The 21377-nt window shown below is 41.7% G+C and overlaps 1 protein-coding gene across 10 annotated transcripts in view; it reads left to right on the forward strand.

The window, feature by feature from the left end:
- Window positions 1-21377, forward strand: part of synj1 (synaptojanin 1) — a 147701-nt gene that overhangs the window by 116281 nt on the left and 10043 nt on the right. For 7 of the 10 annotated variants that reach the window (XM_072513418.1, XM_072513420.1, XM_072513419.1 and 4 more), the window contains 9 exons: window positions 2432-2510; window positions 3985-4147; window positions 4818-5033; window positions 6069-6203; window positions 10164-10202; window positions 12142-12189; window positions 13319-13389; window positions 13542-13653; window positions 17123-17352. In XM_072513418.1, the coding sequence (XP_072369519.1) occupies window positions 2432-2510; window positions 3985-4147; window positions 4818-5033; window positions 6069-6203; window positions 10164-10202; window positions 12142-12189; window positions 13319-13389; window positions 13542-13653; window positions 17123-17352 (1093 nt within the window). The remainder of the gene's footprint in view (window positions 1-2431; window positions 2511-3984; window positions 4148-4817; window positions 5034-6068; window positions 6204-10163; window positions 10203-12141; window positions 12190-13318; window positions 13390-13541; window positions 13654-17122; window positions 17353-21377) is intronic. The other 3 variants (XM_072513423.1, XM_072513422.1, XM_072513424.1) reach the window with 3 other exon arrangements.

Raw genomic sequence — 21377 nt, forward strand, 5'->3', positions numbered from 1 at the left:
TCGGGAACCCTGAGCGGTGCGTGGACCACTCTGTGTGGCAGCAGGCCGCTCTCTGTGTGCTTGTACCGCTCTCTGTCTCTTGGTTTCAGGCCGCAGCATAATCCTGCACTCACAAGTCGGGATGTCGTAGATGCTGGGCTGAAGATCCTCAAATGCGAAGAATGAATCCGCGTCTGCATCGGATTCAGTACGGGGGTCGCCATTTCTAATGAAAAAACCTTTGTCCGAGTCGTAGTCTTCTAGGACCATATCATCACTGTTTGCGTCAGAGCTGGCATTTGGCTCGTGTGGTCCAGAGAAAATGTAAAGGTTGGTTTCGAAGTATTCAAGGGCGGAATCATCGGTTTGGGCGTAGGTAACTGCTTGTTGCAGGGTTCCTCGGAGGTTCATTTCATTTCCTGGTTCAATTTGAGGCATTGTGCTGTCATTCCAGGTGAAAGAAGGTTGTTTTACGGCTTTAAAGGATTTTTTCTTTGATTTGGGACGTTTCCCTTTAAATAGGCGTGGTCCAGGGCCTCTGGCGTCATGACGCATGTGACATCATATGCAGGAAGCGTTTGCGCGCATGCGGAAATCGCTGTTCCTGTACCGGGGGCCATTTTCATGATTGCACATGCATGGCGTCCCGCGCAAACTGACCTTCCAGTTCTGTGCGCTCCTCGCGCAACTGCGCAAGTTCAGTCCCTTTAGAAAGATGGCCGCCGATCAAAATTGTTCTCTGCTCCGGGATCCCGGCCTCGTGGTGAGTACTGGTGCTTCTCTTACCTTTTGTTGCTGGTTGGAGTGTGTTTTCCCCTCAGTATTTGCCGAATTTGTCCAGGACTGCCTGGAAGTCGCTCCTGTTTTGCCTTTTGGAAAACTTGAATTTTTAAAAGATTTCTTCTGCCTGGCACCAGCGATGGTGAGCAGAAGCTCTGTCTGTTCAGCATCGGCCATGTCTTGTAGGTCGGCTGCTACCAGGAAGATTTCAAACTTTTGCTGGAATGCGCGCCAGTTTTCACGGAGATCGCCGTGGCACTGGAGCTGCTGCGGAACCCGAACATCTTGCCTGGATATCGTTGCTGGTTGTCACTGTACGCTGAGGTATGGCGATATGGATTGAAACAGTTCACTGCTGGTACCATGATTTGTTCTCCTCTAGGTGTAGCATAAGCAGCTTCCTTGTGGTGCACTTGACAAAGGAAGGTTCAGACGTGGAGATAATTTCAACACGTTTATTAAACTATTTACACTTCTATTACTCTGGTTCGACACTACTGCTAATCCTACTATAGCTACCCAGACTGACTAACCAGTTGCTGCAATCCACGTGGTGGGAGTGATATTGAATCAACCCTGTGTCTGTACTCACTGACTGTCTCCACTGGAAAGAGGCAGATCATGTGTGTGGTGCCCTTTATATATGGGTTGGTGTCATGCCCTCCTGTGGTGGTGTCACCTCTGTGTGTGTGTGTGTGTGTGTGTGTGTGTGTGTGTGTGTGTGTGTGTATCGTGAATGTCCATTGGTCATGTCCTATCTAACTGATCTATTGGTTGAGTGTGTGATGTCTCTGGTGCTCCCTCTAGTGTCTCGCTATCCAGATGTATTTACACTGATGCACATCACCACAGTGCACACAATCATTGAGCTGTATTTACCAGCTATTTGGGGATAGGTTTGGTGCAGGTAGTGTGCCTGTCACCTTCCTGTCACCATGCCATAATTTCAACAGTGTGAAAATGGCAGGTGGCCATCCCGCCCAAAATGCCAGCAGGTACTTAGTGAGGCAGATGGCTTGCTTTTACACTGAACATCCTGTGGTTCTAAAAGTGGTATGAAAAGAGATTGTGATTTAGAATCTGAAATAAATGGTTTCATTGAAATATACTAGAAAATGACGATTTCTCAAGAAATTATTTGTTAATCTTGTCGTGTGAATATTTTACATCAAAAGAATTCTGATAGGGCAGTGCAGTGGTTAGCACTGCTGCCTACGGCACTGAGGACCGAGTTTGATCTGGCCCTGGGTCAATGTCTGTGTGGAGTCTGCACTTCCTCCCCGTGTCTGCGTGGGTTTCATCGCAACAACCCAAAGATGTGCAGGTTAGGTGGATTGCCAACTCTAAATTGCCCCTTAATTGGAAAAAAAAGAATTGGATACTCTAAATTTATATACATGTATATTTTTTTAAAAATTCTGATCGCTATTAGTCACCTTTGCACAGACACTCTGAAAATGTCAGGGAATTATTTCAAGACCGTAATCCTTTTGGATCCAATTAATTTTCTCATTGGAGTGTCATAAACGTGGGTCTAAGAAAAACCTTGAGAATTGAGCTACCAATTTTCTTTACTTACCGACTACCACCGGAGTGTGTCAGTTGTTGCACCAGTTTCACCAGTATTTTGTATATCACTGATCATAAAAATCTTATGTATGTTCTTTTTCAGATTTGTAGAAGATAAAATGTGGGTGACGTTCTTAGAAGGCAGCTCTGCTCTAGCAGTGCAGAGGTTGAATGGTACTGAAGTAAGTCAAAGTCCTGAACAGCATGTGAATGGCATTTGCTCAATTCAAACAGTGAAAATATATTTGTTTTGTCTACTGGCCAGCCTGTCATCTTGTACCCTCTGTATAGGATTATATCCTACTTGCGCCAAATCACTCCTGTGCTGTCTGACCTACATTGGCTCCTGTCTCCTGTCAAAACTCCATACACTCAAACCTGTCTATCTCTGTCATCTCCCCTCCAGCTGTACAACCCGCTGAGATCTCTACGTTCCTTCAAGTTTGGCCTCTTTCCACCCACAACTATTATCATTCCACCATTGGTGGAAATTCATCGACCTCGGCCAAGTTCCCTTACTAAACCCCTCCATTTCTCTCAAGTTGCTTCTTTAAATTTTACTTTGGCTAAGCTTTTGGTGACGTGTCCTAATACATTTAATAGCTCTGTGATATACCTTGGAACATTTTACTGCATTAAAAGAGCTATGTAACTGTTGTTCTCCACCAATCGGCATGTGAGGTGCCCCATTTCTTCCACTGCTTTACATTATACTGCGTGTTTTTCCACAACTATGCTCTCTCTTATGGGCAGGTCATTGACCTGACTTGCACATCCCTACAATGATGACGGATTAGGTACAATTTGGTTTGCCACCCCACTCCTGGAGTAAACATGAACCCATAACCTTCTAATTAGAAGGATTGGGATTGCTACCACTGAACCAAGGTTCCTTCCATTGCAATGCATTGGTGCATTGAAAACCTACTGGGGAAACTGGTCCATTGTAACCAGGTAAAGAAATACCTGTATGCATTATATTTCACATTGTCAAGATGTCAAAGCATTTTACAGTCAAGTTAATTAATTTTGAAATGTGGTCACCTGTTTTGTAAGCAAACATTATGACCAATTTTCACACACGCTCACACAAATCCTATTGAGATAAAAATATATTTGTTTTGATGTTGATTTTAGTATACTATCCTAGGATTTTTTTGCATCCACTTGAACAGACACCCTAGACCACACAAGAAAGTCAGGCGCTATGGCTAAGAAATGGTCAAAATGTGACTGGTTAGAAGAATCAAGTCCCTCTTCTAATAAGATATTATTCTTCTCCATATGTTTCTCCACACTCGGCTACATTACTCTGCACAAAGCACTGAGAAATGTTGAAGTTATGGTTCCCCATTGCTGATCACCATGTTCTTCATTGCATTAAAAAAATGGTTCCAGGATATTATGGTCCCACTGAACTGAATGGAGATTTCAATGGCTAGCCACTGGGGGGGTGGGGAGTGGTACATGCAGGGCTACAAAATCCTCACTTAGGAATTTTATGGAGACTCCCAGAAGATTGAATTTAATAATTAAGTGAACCTTTATCTAAATACTGACAGACAGAAGTGACTAACTTGATAGTCCCTTCCAGAATCACGGACACATCTTGATTGAGACATTTTGGGAAAAGAAAATGTAATTCCATCAATACAGGTTTTGGGCAGGACACTTGATATTCGTCTAAAGAATCCAGATTGGAGCAGCAGATTGGAAGAAGAAATGAGTCTGGAAAGAATTGGCCTTGGTTTACCAGTCTCTTCTAGCTCCATGCTACTTGGAGAGGATACAGATGTTTCTGCTGACTATGATATGGAAGGTATGTCATAGTGGAGTAATAATAATAATCTTAATGTCACAAGTAGGCTGACATTAACACGGCAATGAAGTTACTGTGAAAAGCCCCTAGTCGCCACACTCCGGCACCTGTTCGGGTACACCGAGGGAGAATTCAGAATGTCCAAATTACTTAACGGCACGTCTTTCCGGACTCGTGGGAGAAAACCGGAGCACCCGGAGGAAACCCATGCAGACACACGGAGAACGTGCAGACTCTGCCCAGACAGAGACCCAAGCCGGGAATCGAACCTGGGATCCTGGCACAGTGAAGCCATAGTGCTAACCACTAGAATGGAGTTGGTTTAAAATCACATTTTCAATGTTTCACTTCCTTTTAAATTAGGCAGTGACCTTTTATCCAGTTTTCTGAATTTGTTAAATATAGCTCCGTGTCACTTAAATGACAGTATATTAATGTATAAAACTTCAGTAAATATTGTTTGTGTATTGTGTAACTTTTAATTGCATTATTGATCAACATTGCTGGGCAATCAAATAATCACTTGTACAAATTTGAATAGAATAATTTTATCTTGAATAGTAAGCTTGGTAAGAAAGTTCAGCTATTTAACAATGTAATAAGTTTAGTATAAAAGCATTTGTTACTAGCTTGTATTGCATGTAATGTTTCAAATACTGTTTTAATATAGGTGAAGTTGATGATTATAGTGCTGAAGTAGATGAAATAATTCAGCATTTGCAGCCTGCCTCTGGTTCAGGTTCAGGCACCTCTCCTGGTTCCACCCCGAGAACAAGTCCGTGTCCATCGCCCACAATACCAGAGATGCCTCTACCAACACTGCCTAGCAGACCAAGTAGAGCAGCTCCAAGAGCTTCCACAGTTCTACAGGAACAGTCCCATCAAGGTAAAGGTTTCTGTGAATATCAATAATATAATTATAAATATAAAATTGTCATTGTATGCAGACAGATCTATTGCTTGCAACTTCTTGAGGAAACTGCCATGACTGAGTTACAAATCTACCAATTAATTTTGTTTATGACTAGTTTGCATTGCTCAGCACAGAAGCACAACAATAATAAGGCTTTCTATTTCCATGGTATTATGAAACATGAAAATGATGGGCAGGAAAGACCATCTGGTCTGTCCAAGTGTGATCCTTGAAATATCCAGAATTGAACAGAAGCCATGTATTCTCATGAGAGAGCAAAAAAACACAACCAGTTTGGAGGAAAATAAATCTGAAAAATTTGTCAAATGCCTTTAGGCAATCAAATCTAGCCCAGGGCATCACATTCTACAAGCTAGCAACTAACTTTGTGGAACTGCTTTCTCTGGGAAAAGAAGTGCTTTATATCTAACCTATCCCTAGCCTTATGAATGTGTGCATTAATTTTGCCCAATCTATGGAATTGAAATAATCTAGTCTATTACTCATTATATACTTCTGTCAAATTATCCTGAAGTCTATTTCTGAAGTGATTAGACCCAGCTTTTTAAACCTATCTTTCTGCGCTATCTGATGGCTACCTAAACAATGAAGACGGGATTTCAGAGATGAGGGTAAATTTATATTTTAAATGCAGTTACCTTCTTCTAAATACTACCCGCAATAAAAAAGACAAATTCTAAGAAAATAAATGATTTTATTTCTCCTTGACTTACAAAAAATATGTTCTGCTTCTTTGTCCGACGGCTTGTTTAAAATAATAAAATGTAATGAGGAAAAATGTTGGCTGGCCTACAGTCAACAAACAAATAGCATTTTTATTTGTGTGTTCCTTTGTTGCTTTGCTCAATATTGGACAGTTTAATCATAGGCTACTACTTTAATTCACCTAAGTTATTTAACACTGTACCAAAACGGCCTAAAGCTCTGTCCATTGTGCCATTATTGTTAAATAATTGGCCATGTATCTCAACTTCTTTTGTAAATCAGATTCTTCAGAGTTACAGCAAGTTCCAACACAGAAGGAAAGCAGTCAAACCCTGGAACCGAAGAGGCTACCTCCACCACGTCCTACCGTGCCCCCTTCGAGACCTCCTCCGCCACAAAGGCCACCGCCTCCTTCAGGTAACTAGTCTTAAAACTTTCAAGAAGTAAAAGTGATGGAAGCCAACTCAGCTGAGTATTTATGCCGCGCATAATAGAAAATTACTAATATTACAAAATCAAGACCGCTGTTGCCATCCATGTAGTGCTGGACTTGTAGGTTCAGTGTAGCACATGGCTATGTTTAACGTTTGCTCGCACTGGTGATAATCACCGAGTGCAATGTAAAATATAGTCCAATGTTAGCTTACTTGGGTAGTCAAAACGACAGTGGAATGCTCATCACCTTCCAAAGGTTTTTCTGCTCTATGTATAATGGAAATAGGAAAGTAATCAAAGATCCCAAGATTTCTGCCCTCATGTGGTGCAGCAATGCCATTTGCACAGAAATGAACACGAGTATAATACAAATAACAAAAACTTTATTTTGCAAAAATAAATGTAATAAAATATTAAGTAGTTTGATATTCCACATATGGCTTTTTTCCTGTATAAATTGTGGCTAAGCAGAAAGTATATTTTGGAGTATTGATCATAAAGGTTCCATTCTCTTCTTTGAGAAACAGTTTTTAATTGAAGTCTGTCACTGGTTGGCATCAACTTGCATCGATCAAATTAACTCCTTCAGGATGAGTGTAGCATTTCCACACTAAATAGCTCAATTTTACTTCAGAGCCCTAAATGCATAACAAAGTATCAATAAAAGCATAGTTCAAAAGCTGAACGTTCCCAGATAATTTTGCTATTTTGGTTTTATGTATTATATAATAATATATGAATTTACATTTATATAGCACTGTTGACATCCGTATGGTGTCCCGAAGCTCTTTACAGACAATTTGAGTAATTTTGAACTGTAGTCACTGTGCAATGTAGGTTGTAGAATTAATCTGCTCTTTTTAAGATGATCATGTGATATTTTAATTTCATCTGAGATAGCAGGCAGGCTTAACCTAATGCCTCAGCTGAAAGATTGTACTTCCAGCGATGCACCTCTTCAGTATTGTGCTGAAATGTCAGCCCGGATTATGTACTAGAGCCTCTGGAGTAGAGCTTGAATTACAATCATCTTATTCTGAGGCAAGAGTGCTGCATAATTAAAGTGCTTGAATCTTAAAATGCTGTATATCCTTTGTACAAATTGTAGGTGCTCAACAAAACAAAAGTCACATTGTATACAATTGGGAATAAGCCCATTTGCAAATGGGAGAATGACCAAATGACTTATGTTTACCTAACTGTGAAACCTCGGTATCATGTGTGGAATATTGTAACTCACATCAATCATATAGTAGCTTCAGTAATTGTCTGATTCTAAGCTACAGCAGGACCATGGTGAACATCGGATGCTTTAGATTTGTATTTATTATCCCACAGAAGATCTTTTGTTATGTATTAGACTCGAGCAAATTTAATATCCGTGAAGTTAATATGCTGACATCCTGAACTATCGGCTACTATCTTTGACAACCCAAAAAAGAGGAGGTAGCAGCCGATAGGCATCCACTTACAAAGGTAAAAATATTTCTTTCACACCGAAATGTAGAAAGATCAGGGGCTAGAAACCACAACAAATAAAAACATGAAAAATCCACTAATACTTTCTGTATTCCCAAAAACCAACGATGATCCTTGTATTTATTTTGGGCTGAATACCAGTAGATGATATAACAGTCCATGCAGCTATCAAAATTCAAATTTAGAGTTTATTTTTTTTAAGCAAAGCCATCAAAGTAAAAACATTTTATGTCAACTTGTGTGAATGACTTTGCAGTGAAATAAAGAAAATCATTCTGATGGGGGTTATCTTCATATTGAGTTTTGTGGTTACCTCGGGAGTGTGAATGGGTGGGATCAGTGGAGGAATAAAAAATGCAATATTCCACACATGATGCCCTTCTCTCAGAGGGTAATGAGTCTTTGGCACTCTCTGGTTGAGTTTAAAGGCTGAATATTTTTATGGCAGAGCTAGATAGATTCTTGCAGAGCAAAAGGGTGAGAGGTTTTTGGGGGTAGACAGGAATATGGATCAGATCAGCCATGATATTATTGAATAGCAGAGCAGGCTCGACGGGCTGAGTGCCGTACTCCTACTCCGAATTAGTATTATTGTATTTATCTTGCCATTCTCTTGAGATTTATTGGTGGGGAAAAGAAAAATGCCAGTCACTGCTTTAAAAATAGAATAGCAAGCAAGAGTTAATTTAAATCGCCTATCATTTCTATAATTTTGGGATGTTTAGAATATTATACACAGGTTGGTAGAAATGGGAAATGGAGGCCACTGATAAACAAGGCAAAAGAATAGTTATTGCTCCTGTGATATATACCCTGTGTGCTACAGATGCAAAGAACATTGCGGTTATTGGTTTATCTGGGATTTCTAGATATTATGTTGCTGCAGTAAATGTTTCTACTGATCACATTTTGAACAGAATGATACATAATCCATGCGTATTCTCAAATGCATGTGTTCTGACTAAAATGTGTGTCCCTTTTGATCCATTTGTATTATTAACCTTGTTGCATGCTACATTAATTTGAATAGTTTTTTTTGTGAAGGCTGCTCGAATACAGCACCAACCAGTACATGCATAGTACCCTTAATGTAGCAAAACGTCCTAAAGTGCTTCCCAGGAGAGTTCTCAAACAAAGAAAATTTACACCGAGCCATCGAAGGAGATATTGAGACTGACCAAAGGATTGGTCAAAGAGCAGTGAGCAGTATTTTAGATGTGGAAAGAGAAGCAGAAGAGGGATGAAGTTTAGGGGGACCATTTCAGAACTTTTGCGCTTTGGAGGTGGAGTGATTAGAATCAAGGATACTTGAGAACCAGAATTTGAGGAGTGCTGATATCTTGGAGGGATGTAGGACTGGAGGAGTTAACCAATATGGGGACAAGCCTTTGGAGGGATTTGACAACAGGATGAGAATTTTAAAAATAAGGAGTCTCTTAACTAGGATCCAGTATTGGCCAAAAGCAGACAGATGATGAGTGAATGGGACTTTATATGAGTTAGAATAGTAATGTTTTGGATGACAAAAGCGAGCCTGGCTGAGATTGTTAAAATAACCAGGTTTGTAGGTCACAAAAGATTTGACTGTTTCAGTTACTAATGAACGACGCAATGGTCGAGTAGTCCCCATCCAAACACCACCACCGCCGTCTTTCCTCCCCAACACCCCCTCATTGAAAAGGTTGGGCGGTAGCTGGCTGACTTTAAATATGGTTGGCCTGCAGCAATAAAATGCTGAGGCCACTGCTGGAACTACAAGCAATCCTGCAAAGAAGGAAGATGCTTCCCGGTCTTAAAAGATAAGTCTATGCATTTTGTTCATGGAGGGATTGAAGACCCCAACGAAGGGGCTGGAGGGTTGGCTTTTAGAAGCCGGGGGAAGGCACAAAGTGGGGGTTGGGTTTTTATGTTTGGGGTGGATGTCCCTGATATAGGGTAGCCACCCCCTCCTCCTTCCTGACTTTAGGCCTGCGCTGTTTGAAGTTGTCGCGAGCCACTTTCTGCCTTCCCCAGCAGGTTGTATTATTATGGCAGTGGAGGAATGAGGTCCCTTAATTGGCTGGTAATTGGAAAATACCTCAATAGGCCTAAGGGTGCCCCCCCCCCCCCCAAATGTGTACACACTTAGCCAATTTAGTCAGAGTGTATGTCAAAGAAGCAATGTAAGTTAATCAGCCTTTGTGGAAGCTGCAATATTTTTAATTGACTTACAACAAATTAATTATAATGCTTCAAAGAAAATTATTTAAGCCATTTTGCTGTTTCAAATTCAGGATTTATGTGGTCAATGAGTTGAGGCTTTTCAAATGTTTTAAAATGAAATGGCCTGTAGATAAGTATGTGATTTTCTAAATATTTGAACCTGTGTATGGCTTTACCTATTTGTGTATTAACACCAAGCTTGCACATGCTTCCCAAGCATTAATGCACTTCTCTTCACCATCATTCTCTTGCTTCACTAAGGAGCTAGAAGCCCAGCACCTGCTAGGAAAGAATTCAAAGGTAAAGAAAATGAAATCTTAAGAGCCATTTTGATGCATTTTTATAAATGCGAGCTCATTATTATAATGTTGCCATTTAGAAGATATTCTGCATGCTGTGTGTAGAACTGAAATTGCTTCTTCTGTCCTTCCGTAAAGTAGATGGCTTTTAAAAGAAATAGGTTTTGCTTCCACTTTGCATTTTGAAGATCCCAATTCATTCTCAACTGAAGTGTACGGCCTGTAACATGCCCTTGTGAGTTGTCAATGTTAACAAAGAGTGTGAGTGTGACTTAGCCTTTCCTATTAATGTCTGTGAGAGATTTGCATTTTCCTTTCAATGCACAAACTACGTGAACTCGCCATCTCAGCATAGGTGGCACACCCACTATGTACTTTAACATGTAACTAAATTTTGGATGAAACATTTTATACTGGCTCTGCTCATTTGATAATCCAGTTTTGAACATCACCAGAAATAAAAACATCCTTCTGTAGGAATAAGTACTGACCATCACCTTCCCTTCCCCATTGCCTTGATGAAGAATAGTCAATTGAGAGGCACAATAGTTAGCATTTAGTGACTTTTAATGTCATATTCCTTTGACCTTGCATGTGGAAAAATACTGTTAGTGTCTCAAAAACCCGCTATTTGAAAACCAGACATTTTCTTAAGCTCCCTTGAATTATTAGATGAGTAAACTAACTTACCTGCTTGTTTGGTTAAGTGCTGGATTGACACACTGACTAGTTATCAGCTTTGTGCATCTGTCTTTTCGTGCTCTGAGCAGCCTTTCACCCACAAACCGTTGAGATCCAAAATCTGGCACAGATGTAGTCCTGAGGTTGCTGGTTTTGAAACTCTGTATCTGTACTATTAATAGCACACTATTAATCGCACTGCATTAATAGTAGAAGTAGATTGTTAATGCCCCCAAATTTTCAATTCCTGTTTTCCATTCAAATTCTTACCTGAAAACACGCCCTGAGGAAGTGGTGGCATAGTAGTATTGTCACTGGATTAGTAAACCAGAGACCCAGAGTAATGTTCTGCGGACCCAGGTTCCAATCCCGACACTGCAGATGGTGACATTTGAATTCAATTAAAAAACCCTGGAATTAAAAGTCTAATGATGACCATGAAACCGTTGTCGATTGTCGTAAAACCCATCTGGTTCACTAATGTCCTTTAGGGAAGGAAATCTGTCCTTATCTGGTCTGGCCGACATGTGACTCCAGATCCACAGCAAATTGGTTGACTCTTAATTGCCCCTCAAGGGCAATTAGGGATGGGCAATAAATGCTGGCTCAGCCTGTGACACCCATGCCCCATGAACAAATTTTTAAAAAAAAATAATTACAGGAGTAGCTTTCGTTTGCTTCTGATAAATATTAAGGTGGAAACAAGACTCAACAACAAAAGTAATTTTACTTCTTTCACTAGCAACAGATTGTTTGAATACCCTATCAAAGATAAAGAACCAATATACCCAAATCTTGTACTTTAGGAACTATTCAACTTTCAGTTTACAGAAACTCCATCTCCTTTTATATGCCCCTTTTGTTTGGGGATCTTTTGTTAAGAGCTGTAGCCAGTGTACTGAACCAATAATCAAAAAAAGTGTGCCAACGAAATAGATAAGACTTTGAAGCATTTGCCGTACAAAATGTTGCTCCCCACTCTGCTCAGTTCTGCTTGACTTACTTACTCCCATTATTCATCTATCGAAAACTCATATTCCAGAAATAGTTTGGTATGGGTTATCTTCATTCTCAGCAAGTATACTTTTGTTTCCATGTGCAAATGCTTTTGTAAAAGGTAAATGGATAAACCTGAAATTAGGTAAATGCTTAAACTTTCACCTGTGTTTTGACTTGATTTACTTTTCTGTTTTCTGCCCTTGGTATGTCCATTGTAATGGTTTCTGTATAGAGAACATATTTTCCTTTTCTTTCATAAGGTCCTGGGGCACCCGTCAGTCCAGGGTTAGCTAGGAAGGAAATGGAAGGTAACTCTTGTTTGTGATGCAACAGAAGCTTAACATGTTAGAATTAAATGAAGGAATTCTTTAAGTTTGTGGTTAAAAATAACTAATTAGTCCGTGCATGTATAAAGCTGTAATAGTAGCTTCATTTATATATAGAGATTTGTGGCTTGTGTTGGCTTCACTTCAACATCCCTGGGATAGAAATTCACAATTTTTCCATGAAAAGCAGAACATTCTGTTGCAGATATATAAACTGCATATGCCAATAATTTGTGAATAGTTATTTGAAATGTGGTACCCCCACAAATGGAGATGGGATCTAGTGCCAGTTGACGCATGAATCTATATTTCTCTAACTCTCTCTCTCCTTCTCTCTTTCTCACACTCACTCGCTCACAAGCTCGCTCGCTCACTCGCTCTTTCTTTCTTTTTTCTTTTCTCTCTGTCTGTCTTCCCCTCTGCCCTTCCTTTCACTCTCACTTCCTTTCGCTCTCACTTCCTATCTCTTCATCTCCACCTCCAGCTTATGCCTGTATTTCTCTCTCCTGCAACCGTTTAATCAGTTCTCCGCCCAAGCTCTAGATAGTGCCGTGGCCAAGAACTTTAGCTACGAATCACTGACAACGCCATAATTGACTAAGGTTACTGCAAGTGTCACCCTTGTCTGACTACGATACAGGATGGTAAATTTCAATAACGTTTTTATTCTAGACACAATTTAAGATTCAAAAACACTTGAACTGTTCAATTGCGAAGCACAACAATATAATATAACATCGGATAAACTTCATTACACTTACAAATAAGCACCAAATTTTGCATAAAATCTGACTTGAATAGGATAGGCAAATATAAAAGAAGACATCAGTTGCAAACTTCCCATCAAGGAAGAGGGTTTTCAATACAAGGCAAAGAAAAATCTGATTTTGTTTAAAATGGAAGCTTGGATTGACTGATTCATTAGGGTTGACTGAGTAACTGCATAATAATTAATAATTTGTATTCAATACAGCAATCAGTTGCTTAAATTCCTCTATATGCTGCATTGTACCAAAAAGGCCAGCACAAGACAGAAAAAAGCCAGAAGGTAAACCTCTATCCAAACTGAAATGATTTATTGCTACCCAGTGCTTTGTTTTTTTTTCTACAGGCCGTATCCAACCACCTCCAAAAGCAATCATCAATCCGACTAGTGCTGTAGCTGGTGCTACATCCAGGCCGGTATGTTCATTAGAGTTCAGTACAGAAAATATTCAGCTACTATTACGCATTCAGTGTTACCAAAGAGGGAAAATTAGCTGCTATTGCAGTAATTATAATGTAGAGTAAATTGTTTGAACCTTTTAGTTACATATCGGTTCTCTTTTCATTAGAGCATTCCACCACGAGCTGGGGTTATCAGTGCACCAGCTAATATACCTATCAAGCCAGCCACAGGAGCACCATTCTCAGAAGCTCAAAGCAAAATTCCAGAACTGTCGAAAGGTTAGTATTTCTAAGCATGTCAAAGGAAAACTGTTTCTAGAGTTTTCCAAATTTCTACTATTCCTGTTTCTATTCTTTTTTTTAAAAAATAGTTTCCATCCTCCCCTACACTAATCTATTGTGCATTGAACTTAGAAAATGTCTCAAGACACTTTACTGAGGTAGCAGATGGGGGTGGAGGACGAGGAAACGATTAGGATCTGGAAGCAAAACCATGAAAAGAGCGATTAGGTGGGGTGACCAAAAATATGATTGTTTTACAAAAGGCTTTTGAAGATAGAAATAGTAGCGAAGTGGAGGAATTTAATGATGTTCCAATATTAAGCCAAAGACATTACAGCCAGGGGCCGAGGCAAAGAGGAGACAATGGACAAGTAAGAGAACCAAAGGATGTGGGAGTAAATATAAGGCTGGTGGCGGTTACACAGATTGGGTTGGATGGGGTTGAGCACGAAACAATATGGTGCGCGATCTAGGCGATCAATTGGAGTTGATTTAAAATTGTTGGGCATCAAGAAGGACTTTAGAACAATTAGGTTTTGAGGCCCCAAAAGATTTTGGGGGCGAAGCAATTAAGTAAGGCAAGGTGGTGGGCAGAGTATTGTAAAAAGGGAGGAAAAACACTTTAGTAAAGTGTAAGATGTGAAATTTGAAGCTTAGCTGACAGTTGAACGCGATGTCAGGGATTTGCAGTCTGTCACAGGCCAATTGAGGGACCAGAGAGGAGGATGAAATCAATAACCCAAGAATTGAGCATAAGCGCACACTTCCTTCATACTGTTTAATCATGACTGAAGAAGTAATAATCTTTATTGTCACAAGTCGGCTTACATTAACACTGCAATGAAGTTACTGTGAAAAACCCCTCGTCGCCACATTCCGACACCTGTTCGGGTATACGGGGGGAGAATTCAGAATGTCCAATTCACCTAACAGCACATCTTTCGGGACTTGTGGGAGGAAACCGGAGCACCCGGAGGAAACCCACACAGACACGGGGAGAACGTGCAGACTCCACACGGACAGTGACCCAAGCCGGGAATCGAACCTGGGACCCTGACACTGTGAAGCAACAGTGCTACCCAATGTGCTACCATGCTGCCCCATGGGCTGGCAGAGATGTAACATTGCAATCATGGGCCATAGCTCTTTATTGCAATGTTATATCTTCAGCCAGCCCTTTTCCTTTCTCCCTCCTTGACCCAATTGAAATCAATCCTAGTCATAAGCTTTTGTCTTAGCATTCCACTTTGGATGCCCTTTTAAACAAAAAAATCCCTTTACAACTACAGTACTGTTTACCATCCTTGTTTTTATTCTTTATTTGAGTTTCTCTCTAGATGTTGGGTGCAAAATATTAAAGGTTTGGGTTGACCGTTCCTTTTGCTGCCAAGAAAAATACAGAAGGGAAGCAAGGGCAGCATGGTAGCACAAGTGGCTAGCACTGTGGCTTCACAGCGCCAGGGTCCCAGGTTCGATTCCCCGCTGGGTCACTGTCTGTGCGGAGTCTGCATATTCTCCCCGTGTCTGCGTGGGTTTCCTTCCGGTGCTCTGGTTTCCTCCCACAGTCCAAAGACGTGCAGGTTAGGTGGATTGGCCATGATAAATTGCCCTTAGCATCCAAAAAAAAAGGTTAGGAGGGGTTATTGGGTTAGGGTGGAAGTAAGGGCTTAAATGGGTCGGTGCAGACTCGATGGGCCAAATGGCCTCCTGCACTGTGTGTTTTATGTTCTACGTAATGCATGTTGAGAATGGGTGAACTATCCTAGATGGAAAAATTCAAAATAAAATTAATTATTCAAACCCCAAGTCCACGTGTGCCTTAAAATTAGCCTGCTGAGTGACTTTGTCCCGGCAGATAGTTGATGCCAGGGGGTTGACCAGTTTTTAATCCTGGACAGACTGGCTCCTGGCATCACCTGAACCTGAAGGTAAACCACATATGATTAAAGTTCAGCCTTTGTTTTGAGATACTAAGTTACAATTGATCGATCAATATTTTAAATCTTCAAACTGAGCCGAACTATTATTTGTTGAATTCAAAATACAAGCTCCAAATTGGACTGGAAAATACACCAGTCTTAATCCACTAGTGTGGATCTTAATGCTGAATGTTTATCGCACTTAAAGCAAGAACTCGATGAAGAATAAATTGTGTTTTTTTCCCTCTTAAATGTTTCCTACAGAACATTGTGAGGTTTGAGAGCATAGCTCATTGACTGTTGCACACCATTGAGTTACTGTCACTTGGCAGCTCATTCTTTAATTTTACTAGCAACAAGTATAAACTGGTGTAATCTGTCACCAGTAATGTATCCTGCAGGAGCAAAATACTGAAGATGTTGAAAGTCGAAGTGAAATCAGTGTTGGAAAACTCAACAGGTCAGGTAGCATCTGTGGAGAAAGAAATGGAGTTAATGTTTCAAGCTGAGTACCTTTTGTCAGAACTGATGAAAGCTTATTCACCTGAGATATTACGTCAGTTTCTGTTTCCATTGATGCTGACGGACCGGTTCAGTATTTTCTGTTTTTTTGTAAAATATCATTCATACCATTGTTGAGGTGGGCTCAGGGGCAATGAACTCATTTAATGAACCTAATCCTGCCATCAGCCAGGAATCCCGTGTCAGCCCCTTCTACCCTCTTATTTAATCAGCGGAAGTTTTGTTCAGATTTGCACATCTGACCTGCCACCAGTTTTAAAAGATCTGGTCAAATCTAAGGAAAATGAGTGAGTGATTCTAGATTGGGACGTGATAACTTTTCTAAGACATTTTTCGCATTCCGAGGTATCCAATTTCCACTTTTCTGTAAATATTGAAATGTAGACCAGGATTTTGTTGGGCTGAAGGGGAGCTTGCCACCATTCGGAGATCTATCAAGGCACCCCTGTCAGCTTTGTGGGGGAGGCCCAACGAAACCAAGGATGTCTCAAGTACTTAAATGGCTTACCTCCGGGCTTTCCTATGATCGAGGTCCCTAGCGGCGGATGGTCTGCCTGCCAAGCTCCCCACGATGCAATCCCTGCAGGAGTGGTCACTTTATCAGGCACAGAGACCCTGACTATGAGAGACTTCCCCCAGGAGGCCACTGGCAAACACGACCGGGTTTGTTGGGTGGCCTTCTGAAGGTGCAGGAATGCTGTGCGACCAACATTTGATCATTAAGCCACCATTGTTGAGGTGGGCTCAGGGGCAATGAGCGCATTAATGAACCTAATCCTGCCATCAGCCAGGAATCCCGTGTCAGCCCCTTCTACCCTCCTATTCAATCAGCGGACGTTTTGTCAGTGTTGGGGGACTGAAGCAAGGCCTTTCCCATGATCAGGTGGGGCTGGCCGCCATGTTTCCAACTGCACCATTGAATCCGGTCCATAGTTCAAAAACTTACTGAGATTCAAAGGAAACTTAAATATTGTTTTAAAATGTTATGTAAATGTGGCCTAACTACTTTTCTGTCTGTCAATTAGGTCCAATGCTCTTGCCAGAACCACTGAAGCCAAATGTTGCTGTTCACCTTCCATTGCAACCTCCTCCAATTAGTTCCCAGAAGCTCCAGGAGCCGCTTAGATCCTTTGGTTTGAAACCTATTTCTCAGACGCCGCCCCCTTCTCTTGGCTTAGATCATCTAGCACCGCAGGCTCCACCCCGCAGCAAATCCGCCCAGAACCTGCCAACAGAACCCGTTACTGCAGACCAGGTAAATGAGATTACTTTTCTGTACATGTAAAGAATCCATAACTGAAAATTTTGCTTAGAACATTCCTGCATTTTCTTTTCTGCCATCTTACAGAATATGATCCAGCTTCCAAGTAATTTAGTATAACACAAGAGGGCCAGCACGGTGTCAGGGTGGTTAACACTGCTGCCTCATAGCGCCAGGGACTCAGATTCAAGCCTTAGCTGACTGTATGGAGTTTGTACGTTCTTCCGTGTCTGCATGGGTTTCCTCCCGGTGCTCTGGTTTCTTCCCACCGTCTAAAGATGTGCAGGTTATGAGAATTGGCCATGCTAAATTACCGCTTAGTGTCCAGGGATGTGCAGGTTAGATTATCGGTTACGGGGGTAGGGTGGGGTGGACGAGGGAAGTGGATGTGTAGAGTGCACTTGCTTTTTTTTTTTACATGTATTTTATTACAAACATGTATCAAAACAGGTTACAGCGAACAAACACCCCGGGATTTTTTACGCAGAGGGTAGTGGGTGCCTGGAACTCGCTACCGGAGGAGGTAGTGGAAGGAGGGACGATAGTGACATTTAAGGGGCATCTTGACAAATACATGAATAGGATGGGAATAGAGGGATACGGACCCAGGAAGTGTAGAAGATTGTAGTTTAGTCGGGCAGCATGGTCGACACGGGCTTGGAGGGCCGAAGGGCCTGTTCCTGTGCTGTACATTTCTTTGTTGTTCTTTGAAACAGGCTTCCCTACAATCAACTATACAGTCTGCACAGATGTTTCCTCTTTTTCACCCCCGCCCCTCCCCGCGACGAACAGCCTCTCAAACATGGTCACAAACATCCCCCATCTTTCCTCAACCCCCCCTGAAGAGCCCCTTAACTCATACTTTATCTTCTCTAATTTCAGGAAGTCATACAGGTCACCCAACCAAGCCGCTACTCCCGGTGGCGATGCTGGCCGCCACTCCAGCAAAATTCGCCGATGTGCAATCAGGGAGGCGAAGGCCAAGACATTGGCCTTCCTCCTCTCCATGAACTCCGGCTTCTCTGGGACCCCAAATATCGCCACCAAATGGTCTGGGTCCACCATCACTGGCTAAGACTGCGAACACACTCGCCCAAAATCTTCCCAATTTTTCGCAACCCCAAAACGTGTGCGTGTGATTCGCTGGCCCCCGCCTACACCAGCTACCCCCTGAAAGAACCCACTCATTCTCACCCGAGTCATATGCACCCTGTGCACCACCTTAAACTGTATCAGGGGCAGCAAGGTGGTGCAGTGGGTTATCCCAGTTGCCTCACTTCGCTGAGGTCCCAGGTTCGATCCCGGCTCTGGGTCATTGTCCGAGTGGAGTTTGCACATTCTACCCGTGTTTGCGTGGGTTTCGCCCCCACAACCCAAAGATGTGCAGGTTAGGTGGATTGGCCACGCTAAATTGTCCCTTAATTGGAAAAAATTAAATTGGGTACTCTAAATTTTTTTTTAAAAATAATATAAACTGTATCAAGCTCATCCTTGCATATGAGGAGGTCCAGTTTACCCTACACAGTGCCTCACTCCATGCTCCCCCCAATTTATCTCCCCTCCCTACTCCGCTTCCCATTTCTCTTTGATCTTCACCACCCGCTCGCCTCTCTGCTCCCTCAGCCACTTGTATACATTCCCAATTCTTTCCTCCCCTTCCACATCCTGGAACAGCAGTCGCTCCAGCGGGGTATATCCCAGCAACCTCGGGAACTCACTCCAGACCTTTTGCGCAAAGTCCCTAACCTGCAGATACCTGAACACTCGCCCTCAGCGCCTTCAGATTGGCGAACCCTTCCTCCAAATACAGATCCCTCACCTTGACCAGCTCCACTTCCCTCCACCTGTATACAGTATCCCCCGCCAGCTCAAACTCATGATTCTCGCACAGCGGCATTAGCACCGACATCCCTTCCACCCTAAAATGCCTCCTCAACTGATTCCATATCTTCACTGTGGACTGCACCACTGGGCTCCTTGAATACCTACTCGGAGCCATTGACAACGCTGCCGCACCCCCCACCCCCCGCTTAGAGTGCTCTTTCGAAGGGTCGGTGCAACTTGATGTGCCAAATGGCTTCCTTCCGCTCTGCAGGGATTCTATGATCTGAAATAGGGATTTTATGAATAGCTGGTGAACTAATTGTTCTCTGATTTACTGTGAACCAATTTCGTGAACAGAACGTCTTCCTAATCCAGTACTCTAGTATTCAAACATGTTGGCCAACCTGAGTCATCTTGCCCTCCATTTCGTCCCCATATGTTATTGGACATGTGCATGGTCCACAGGGACAGGGTGAGCAGCAAGCAAGCTTGACCATGCTGGTATAAGACATGTCCATTTTAATACCTGGGTCTCATTCATCTATCTATTGAATGTTGGAGTCCTTGAATTGGGCGATAAGCACCATATTTCTGGTTAATAGACATGAGCAAGATATTGGATAGCCACTGTGGACCGGTGGGATGGTGGACCCTGGATACGGGGATGTCTACGGTTTTCTTGTAGAGAATGGGCCCTAAGGAAATTGCAATACAAATTAAAAGTGCTCATTCTCTTGGGCCTCTGTTATGCTTGTTTCACTGCCATGTCTAGCACTGTGTTTAACTTAAATATTTCATAGTTTAAATCATGTTGGATTCCCAATTAAATCATTGGGTACAAACTTTAACATAAATGCAAGCATTGCTGATTGTTGCTAAAATCTGGGAGCTAAATTGCTAGTCGGAGGGGCACCGGGGGAATGGAGAAGTAAGTACATTACAGCTGTTTTAACGATGCTTGTCCCATTCTTGTGTACACTGGTTAAAATTGGGGCTACTTGGTCAGTCCCACAGCTGGGTCCACCAAAGTTGTTTCTTTAGCACCTGCCTAATATTCTGTTCAAAAACAAAGTGCTTCAAATGCCGGTAACCTGGAATAAAAACAGAAAATGCTGGAAATACTCAGCAGATCAGGGAACATCTAAGGAGAGAAAAGTTAGGCCAGGATTTTATAGCCCCTCCTGTCCAACTGGATATTGTGGTCCCATCGAAGTAAATGGCAATTTAAATGGCCCACTGCATCAACCAGGAGTGGAAAGAGACATGCCATGGCAGGGCTGTAAAATCCTGGCCATAACATTTCAGGCTGATGACCCTTCATCAAACATGTTTTCATTATTCTGTTATGTTTGCTTTTATCTGGTTTTGCACGAGTACCTTTTTAAGACGACTTCAATAAACTTGTTCTAAAATTAGTATTATGACATGAATCCATTATATTTCTGATTGCAAGCTTCATTTTTGTGGGTATAGTACAACAGTCTTCCACATGGAATAAGAGGACTTGCATATGTAAAACTGAAATATAAACAATAAAATGCTGGAAATATCCAGCAGGTCAGGCAGCATCTATAGAGAGAAACAATTACGAATGGCCTTGCGTCAGGACCACGAAAAATTAGAAACGTAATGGATTTTTAGAAAGTGAAAGAGGGGAGGGAAGGAAAAGAACAGAAAGGAGGGTCTGTGATGGGGTTAAAGACGGGAGAGATTAAATGACATAAGAGTTGGTGCAGGACAAGAGTAGTAATGGGACAAGTAAAGAAACAAAGGTGTGTCTGGATTATAGAATGATGAACAGCTACTGTCCGAAAGCAAAAATAAGATAGAAATTAGACTAAAACTGAAGCCTACAAAGAATATGGAAACAAAATGAAGGAGATTTCAGTCTGAAATTGTTTTATTTCATGTTAAATTCAGAAATGTAAAATGGAAGCCTTGTGTAAAACGTTTTTTCACATTCTCATTTAGTTTCTTTCATTTTTTTGATCTTTGCATTTCAAGTGCTGTATTCCTTTTTCCCTAATAAACTGGTCAGCTAACCTGCCCCTAAACCTTTTTCAGTCCAGTTTTGATCAAGATCGTTCCTTTACTTTTGTGTCTTGTACCTTTTTAAGATGTCAACTGATTAGCCTCAACTGGGATTAAATCATCACCATGTAGGAAATTATAGATGTTAGTGCATGTACCATTGT

The sequence above is a fragment of the Scyliorhinus torazame genome, chromosome 8, assembly GCF_047496885.1.
Source record: "Scyliorhinus torazame isolate Kashiwa2021f chromosome 8, sScyTor2.1, whole genome shotgun sequence".
Classification (NCBI taxonomy): Eukaryota; Metazoa; Chordata; class Chondrichthyes; order Carcharhiniformes; family Scyliorhinidae; genus Scyliorhinus; species Scyliorhinus torazame.